Source organism: Equus quagga, unplaced genomic scaffold (genome assembly GCF_021613505.1).
Source record: "Equus quagga isolate Etosha38 unplaced genomic scaffold, UCLA_HA_Equagga_1.0 156986_RagTag, whole genome shotgun sequence".
Classification (NCBI taxonomy): Eukaryota; Metazoa; Chordata; class Mammalia; order Perissodactyla; family Equidae; genus Equus; species Equus quagga.
In genome coordinates this window covers 1-8,086 of record NW_025797033.1, presented here as the reverse complement: position 1 = coordinate 8,086, position 8,086 = coordinate 1, and the positions used below count along the sequence as shown (strand labels likewise).

The window sequence follows — 8,086 nt, the reverse complement described above, 5'->3', positions numbered from 1 at the left end:
TACACCCAGTCACCCTGGAGAGATGGTCATTGGAGCAGGGCTGTCTGAGTATCTTTTCCACTGATCTCATGATGTTGTTCATAATGTTATTTTCATCACACAGAGCTGTGGGTTGGTGTGCTTGGTGAGGATCATAAAGTACCTCGGATCTCACAGACTCTTGTTCTGACTGATATTTAGTGTATTTTCTTGAATAAATGTGTCTCTCAAATCGGTTCAGAGGGACAAGAATAGAAATTTCTACCTGGCTCTCTGGGACCACACGAGGAGCCTTTCTACGCTCCTTTACTGGATAGTCCTTAAACTGACCTGGTTTCAGATTCCAGTGAAATACCAACTTGAACATCATAGAGGCCAAGAGTGGTAAACTCCCTGTATGGTGACAAAAGGCCATCCCCAATGCAATACCCACTACTCTAGATCTCTCTGGGGTGCTCATGCACCAGAAGAAAGATTAGGCGTTAACTTCAAGGCCCTTTTTTATTTGGGGCACATGTGAATTTTACTTTGTCTCATTCAAGCCCTGTTATGTACTGATATATTATTTTTCTAGAATACCTGTTTTTTAAAAAAGAAAAAGATAGCAGGTCTTTGAAATATGTCTGAGGACCAAGGAGGTGCCACGTTCTGCATATAACACCTTATGCCAGGGCAAACAAGGCAGCCCATCAGGTCCCTGAAAAGATTCCAAACCTCAGAAAAATGGAAAGTTTAGTTGCAAGTACAGAGTGGATGGACGGGAAGCACATGATCAGCACTCCTTATATTGGGAGTCAGAGACTATCTCCAGGAAGAAATAACATTTCACCTAAGTCAGGAAAGAAAAGTCATTTAAGACAGGGACCAGCTCTCCATACCCTCTGGGACCCTCCTCCCACCCGCACTCCAGTGGCCTCCACACTACACCATCAACATTCAATCAAACCCACAGAAAAGACAACTCTGATGTGTGTTATGTTCCATCACCACACAGGGTCTGGAGGAGGAGAGGGCCAGGACATGAAGATCCTGTGTGATCAAGCTGGGCACACTGAGACCCTCCCATTGGAAAGATGGTTCCTTTCATGAACGGGAAACAGAACCACACCTGCAGAGAAAGTGGTTTATTGATTGAATTCAGGCACAGTGGGAACAAAGTGGAGTTTCAGGGAAAGTTTTGCACCTCTGTTGCACAGAGCGTCACCTTTATGCTTGAGATTTCTTGATTTTCTTCACGCAGATTTCAAAGGCTTCATTGCATTCATGGCCATGGGTTAGATGCACTGTACAGCAATTTAACAAGGTGTTGCTGTCCATGTTAAGGAGTTCTACTTATTTTTCCAGTCAGTCACATGAGTGCCAAGCTGTTTCTCTTTTCCTCCTTGTCCTACCTGCTCTTCCCTATCTCTACTGCTGCATTCACATGCTTCTCATAAGATATTTCACTGTCTCTTCCTCTCTCTCTCTCACCTTTTCTCCCTGTACGTTCTCCTGCCACTAATCCTCCCCAGATACTCGTCGTTCCATTTTTAACCCTGCAAACTCTCTTTCTTCTTCCTTTTCTAACTCTTCATCTTTTGTATTCTGTCTTTTTTCCCTTACTCATCTTGTACCTTTTCTCTCCTTTTTCCTCTCCCTCCTCTCCAAACCTCTGCTCCTCACTCTTCCTCCTACATCCTTTCTATCTCTGTCCACCCCTCCACCTGTCTCCTCTTGCCTTCTCACACCTCTCTGTGTCATCTTTTTCTCTCTCTTTCTCCAGCTCTGTCTCATGCCTGATCACTCGCACCTTTTCTCATCATCCCCAGGACACTTACCTTTTTATTACTAGCAATATTTCCAAGCTCCATGATGATCATAGTTAGGAGTGACTGAGCACCAAGAAATGCGAAAAAGACTCCCATCAGTTGTGCAACGGTCATATGTTTGGCCACGGTAGACAAAGGGAAAGACACATTTGGCATAGTCTGAAAGTACAAGGAATGGATGAGAAAGTGCTTCATAGAAAACATTTTCTGTGTGTTATCAAGAGAAAGGGACATGAATGCAACATGTTAGTAAAGACAAGGTAAAGCCTGAGACTTCCATCTAGTGAGCAATTATGGAAGTACCCCCCTCACGAGGGAATCCTCATGTTCACCACGTGAGCATAAGCTCCATACTCACCTGTGGCAGCACAATATTTCCAACTCCCTGAATAAGTGCCAGTTAAGGAACACCAACGGTAAAACGAATCAGTCCTAGTGCAATCGTAATACCGATAGCCTCGATAGTTGAATGGAAAAACACATTTATTTTCTGCAAAAAGCAAAGACGTTGTCTCCATCAGCTCTTCAGGTTATCATTAGCTCTGCGGTAACTCTTGCAAAATTTCTATTCCAGCTAGCTCATCATCACCAAGGGCCTGCCATGTAGAAAGCCCTTTACTAAGCATCAGGGATATTAAGGTCAATGTGAAGTGATCTCTACCCTCAGGGACTAGGAAAGGCTCTTTAACTTCCAGTGACATTTACCCAGAGGCATTTCCATGGATATTGGAGCTCCAGGCAATGGACGAGCTTGCCAGACAACAGAGTAGCCTGATTTTGCACCATAACTTTTGTCACCTGTTATTCTGTTGTGTCAAGATCTGTAGTTTCTGCTTTCCCACATTCAATACCAAAAGTCTAAAGAGATTCTATCTCTGTGAACACAGGCAATTTCTTGTTCTTATCATTAATATTCTGCCTCACATCACATGGAAGCATGATTTTTATCTGTGCCACAATCATGGCAGATCTAAGATAGTTTCAATGTGCACTGATTTAGCCATTTTAATGGATCAAAGATGAAAATTCCAGAAAGACAGAGGGCTTTGTGGTTATGTGGACCTGGCCAAGGCATCTTTAGACTTGATGAATTCTGTCAGCCTCATCAGTGGATTTCCTGGTCACAGATGTCAACTCTCCACAACTCACGTGCATATTCCTGTTGAAAACTATCTCCCTACCCAATCCTACTTCATGCCTCTTGGGCAAGCTCCCTTATTCGAACACCATCCCTTGGAATGAGGCCCTATTTACCTTGGCATCTGGCACCAGCCCTGAAGCCCCGACCTGGAGTCAGATTCCAGTCCCCCTCTCTATAGGCTGCTTAGCCTATAGAGGGCCCCTTGTTTCTCACGGATACCCTGGAGATGTGTACACTTACATCTCCAATTATTGAGAAGGCAAACTTACCTCTTGCATGTAAATATCTCATAAGAATCTCAAGCACAGTTCCCTCTCCAGACATTAATCTGATTTATTTGATTGTTGGTTTTTTTCATTATTTTCCAAATGGATTACCTGGTGTCACTGTAGCAGAATGTTTGGTCATAATCAGCTGCTGATCTGGAAAAATTCAGGAGTAGAGGAGATGGAAGGAGATGGGACAAGAACAAAATTAAGGCACTCTGAATACATTCTATAGTATGACATGCTCTGCATCTATAACTTTCTTCTTTTTCACACTAAAATTTTATAAATATTTTATTGCAGTAAGAAGACTTAACATGAGATCTTACTAGTTAACACATTTTTTTAAACATTGGCAACTGAGCTAACATCTGTTGCCAATCTTCATTTTACCTTCTTCTTTTTCTTTTCCCCAAAGCCTTCCAGTACATAGCTGTATACTCTATTTGTAGGTTCTCTGATTATGCTACGTGGGACGCCGCCTCAGCGTGGCCTGATGAACGGTGCCATGTCCGCACCCAGGATCCAAACCAGTGAAACCCTGGGCTGCTGAAGCAGAGCATACAAACTTAACCATTTGGCTATGGGGCTGGCCCCCTACTTAACACATTTTTAATTGTAGGTTCTAGTAATCTACTATACAATGTACTGATTAGAAGTAGCAATACTATATTATTTTCACATTTTGACATCCATGTTTTTTCTTTTTTTTTTTTTAAGTAGATTACCTGGGTTCACTGTAGCAGAATGGTCAGCCCCCGTCGTCTGCAGATCTGGACAAATTCAGGAGAAGAGGAGATGAATGGAGATGGGATCAGAACAAAATTTATGCACTCTGATTACATTCTATAGTAGGACCTGCTCTGCATCTATAACTTTCTTTTTTTCACACTAAAGTTTTATAAGCATTTTTCTCATGCTAGGAACACTTAACACGAGATCTTCCCACTTAACACATTTTTCTTAAACATTGGCAACAAAGCTAACATCTGTTGCCAATCTTCTTTTTTTTTCTTCTTCTTATTCTTTTCCTCAAAGCCCCCCAGTACATAGCTGTATATTCTAGTTGTAGGTTCCTCTGATTGTGCCATGTGGGACGCCGCCTCAGCATGGCCTGATGACTGGTGCCATGTCCGTGCTCAGGATCCAAACTGGTGACACCCTGGCCTGCTGAAGCAGAGCACACGAACTTAACCACTTGGCTATGGGGCTGGGACCCCAATTAACACATTTTTAATTATAGGGTTCTAGTAATCTACTATACAATGTAGTGATGGCAATTAACAATACTGTATTTTTTTTTACATTTTTACATCCATGTTTTGTCTAAACAGATAACACTCTGGATGTGAGTACTAGAGGGCTAAACATAACAGATAAGTAAGATTCTTACACTTTCTCACTGATATCATACCGCCACAAATGAATTACACCACAGAAATCATAAGATTTTACCTGAGACTACGCTTTTCCTATTATTCCAAATATTGAATTATATTTCCATCAAAAACTCTTCCTTTGAACAATTTAGCTAACCCTGTATAGAGGCTGCCCATGACTGGGACATTGGAAGGATATTTAGGAATGAGGCAGCTGTCATGAGGGTTGATAGGCAATAACAATGTCGGCCTTTGAGTAAGATTGACTACGTTTACATTTCAAATACTTGTTTGAAACTTAAATATAACGAAAGGCCATAATAGTGTCTGGTCCTTGAGATATACTCAAGAATTGGCAGATATATTTCATGCCATCATCATTATTATTATTCTATTACACACCAACCCGTTTCTGGTGCAGGTTCTTCCACACCAATTCAAGCCCTTCTCACCTCCATCCACATGGTCCAGTTGGAGAAAGATACAAGCGCCAGCCCAAATCAGAAAGATTCCCAAACGTGGTGCCATGGCAGCTTGCCTTGCTGGGACTGAAAACATCAATAGCCCCTGCCTTTTTATCTATCCCCTTATACCTTACCCCACAGCTCCGTGACCTGATAAAAATCAACCTCACCAGGGGAGTGCTTGTGCATTCCTAAGCCTGAGAGCATGAAGTTCAAGTTTATCTCTCAGGTAGCATGCACAGGACATTGGCCAGCCATGTAAAGTCTCTGAGGTTCAATAGTTTAAAATGCAGCAAAAATGTTTGTAATATCCTTTTCGGTTCCAGTCCCCTATGACCCGGCAAAGGAAGGAGGGGGAGATGAAAAGATCATTTTCTCTCATGGGTGTTCAACAGCATCCATCTCATTTCCTGACCACAGTCTCAGCATCAGGTACAAGGCTCAACCAGCTTCCTGTAGGAGCCTCAAAACAACCTGATGAGGTAGCCATGCAAGGTTCCATTTGGAGGGGGAGGAAACTGAGGCTCAGAGAACTCCTCAAGGGCACAGGACGAGTTGGGGCAGAGCCGCTGTTAGACTCACCTGGTCTAGTGGGCATTTTCATAGTGAAAGTTTCCCTAACACATGCCAAACTCAACCATATTGATTGTCCCCAAACGGCTTCCCCATCCTGGCTGAAAACTCAAGACAAACTGGAAACACAACCCATCTTCAGACAAGAGCAGAAAGACCTGGAACTCTCCTCTTCTCCTGAATAAATCTTTCCCTTGCGCTGAGCCTCAGTTTTCTCACTTACAAAGTGCACATAACAATCCCTTCCATACAGTGCAATGTGAGTTTTGTATACTGAGTACTTTAACCTGGTGTAAGGACTATGTATACAGTAGGTGCTCTTTGAACACCAGCTCAACCTTGGTGGGGATCCATGGGTCCTTTTGTCTGTCCTCCCTGCCTCCTTCTAACCCTTGTACTTAACTACACACTGTGTAGTGAAAGGTAGAGTATCTCCACTCTCACCTCGAAAGATGTCACCCTTTTGAAGGCAACTGCACAGGCCTAACCTTCAGAACACCTCTCCTAGATGACTTCAGTTGCCAACTCATTTTCCTTGATGCTTCAACCATCAAATAAACACATACCCATGGACATTGGCCAAAACAACAGCAACCTCCAGAGGCAAACTCTAAGACACATCTATATGCCACAAGGTTGGGAGGCTTTAGGGAAAAAAACAGACCATCTAGCCACGATTTAAAAGAGAAATCTAGGGAACACGATGGCCCAAATACAACTTGATAAGCAGCCACAAATCCTTGGGGATCTAAAAGTCTGTGCTCATTTGCAGGGCTAGAGGAGAGAAAAGATTGCCCTAGCTGTCTACTTCATCCAGGTTGAATGTAAGTCTTTGTGTCCACAAAAGTAAAACATGGTGTGTAATTGTCCACTGCCTAATCTTTAAATGTGTGTCCCAGTTCATACAAAGATCCACCAGCACATGGTGGAAGCCGAACTGACTCAAGATATTTCAACACCACCTCTGACCCATCACTGGCTCACCACTAAGCTATGCTGAAACAGAGATGTCTCCTCAGAAGCCAGGTTTAAAGAGGAAAACAAGAACTTATAAAAGAACAACTGAGCAGGGAAACCAGCAGTCATGGCGGGGCAAGCTGACTCCACAGAATTAGTCCAGGCAAGGGACTAATACAACAAATAAGGGGCTACATTAATAACCCTAGGTTAGGGAGTGAATCACAATCCAGAGCGGTCACAATCTGCTATCTAAATGCATGTTTTTTGACAAAAAAAATTATGAGATATGCAAAGAAACAGGAAAAAAAATGTCCTCTACACAGGAAAACTACCAATCAGTAGGAGCTATCTCTGAGCAGTGTAGATGGTGAACTTACCAGACAAAGACTCCAAAGCATATATTATGTATATGTTCAAAGAATGAAAAAAAGCCATGTTATGGAATTAAAAGAAAGTAGCAGGACATTTACCCATCAAATACAGAATACCAATAGAGAATTAAGAATAATTTTTTTAAAGAGGACCAAGTGGAAATTCTGGAGTGTAAAAGTATAATTGCAAGCATTTAAAATTCACTAGAGGGGCTCCACAGCAGATTTAAGATAGCAAAGGAACCAGTGAACTTGATGATAGACCAATAGAGATTCTCCAATCAGAAGAAAAGACAGAAAAGAGTGAAGAAGAGAGCCTCAGAGCCTTATGGGACAACATCAGGTCTAGCAACATGTATAATAGGGTCACCAGAAGAAGAGAGGAAAGGGCAGAGAAAATAATAAGATCCATTTGAGGAGTACCGCCATCTTAACAATGTTAAGTCTCCTCAACCATGAACATGGGATGTCTTTCCATTGATTTAGGTCTTCCTCAATTTCTCTGAATAATACTTTGTACACTATTAACACGTGGATTTTATGGCATGCAAAGTTTTCTTCAGTGAAGTTCTTTTTAATAACAATTGTAAAGGGAGGTTTCTTGGATGCTTACACTGAGTCCCACAACCTGGGTGGTTATTCTCTCAGCAGGAGAGATGACACCAAGTTTTTCTCTTCAAGAGATTGAATGCTCTTGATACTCATCAAAAAGTTCTAGATATCTCCCCAGGGATTGTTAACCACCTGCATCAACTTCATGAATTTTCATGATAGGACTTTTCCATTGAACTAAGAGAACGAGGGTACACCTCCTCCTCTGATTATCAGAAAGCCGGCAACTTACAGACCCTGCTTATTCACTCTTCTCTTAAGTGCTACACCCAGGTGGCCCTGGGGGGTGTCCAGTGTTCTCCTCCCCCAGGCTGTGAATATATGAGACTTCTATACTGATGTCAATCTCATCTGTGCAGGTGTTGTGTGTTTGGTCATCTCACTGCATTTAAGGTGGGATATGCCTCCCTCATCAATACAGTGAATATGAGGTAATCAGAACAACACAGCTATTTCCCTCATGATCCAACCACTGCCATCAAAGTGCAAGGAGTGTAAGCAGTGGTCCACTTCTCTGGTAATTTGCAGACCTC

General features: G+C 42.4%; 1 protein-coding gene across 1 annotated transcript; it reads right to left on the bottom strand.

Moving 5' to 3' along the window:
• Positions 1 to 1,806: 1,806 nt before the first annotated feature.
• LOC124233180 (seminal plasma protein HSP-1) lies at positions 1,807 to 5,101 on the bottom strand. The gene is made up of 5 exons (XM_046650333.1): positions 5,026 to 5,101; positions 3,923 to 3,967; positions 3,306 to 3,350; positions 2,146 to 2,277; positions 1,807 to 1,946 (listed from the first exon to the last, which is right to left on the bottom strand). Exons 1-5 carry the CDS (start codon positions 5,099 to 5,101, stop codon positions 1,807 to 1,809), a joined length of 438 nt encoding a protein of 145 aa, XP_046506289.1.
• Positions 5,102 to 8,086: the final 2,985 nt, after the last annotated feature.

Bases quoted from the DNA above. Each gene is read 5' to 3' on its own strand.
- LOC124233180 (XM_046650333.1), bottom strand. From the start codon at position 5,101: ATGGCACCACGTTTGGGAATCTTTCTGATTTGGGCTGGCGCTTGTATC. The intron at 3,968-5,025 runs GTGAGAAGGGCT...GAATTTGTCCAG, and splicing joins ACTGGACCATGTGGATGGAG to ATCTGCAGACGACGGGGGCT. The intron at 2,278-3,305 runs GTAATCCATTTG...TGCTTTTTGCAG, and splicing joins TTCTGCTACAGTGACACCAG to AAAATAAATGTGTTTTTCCA.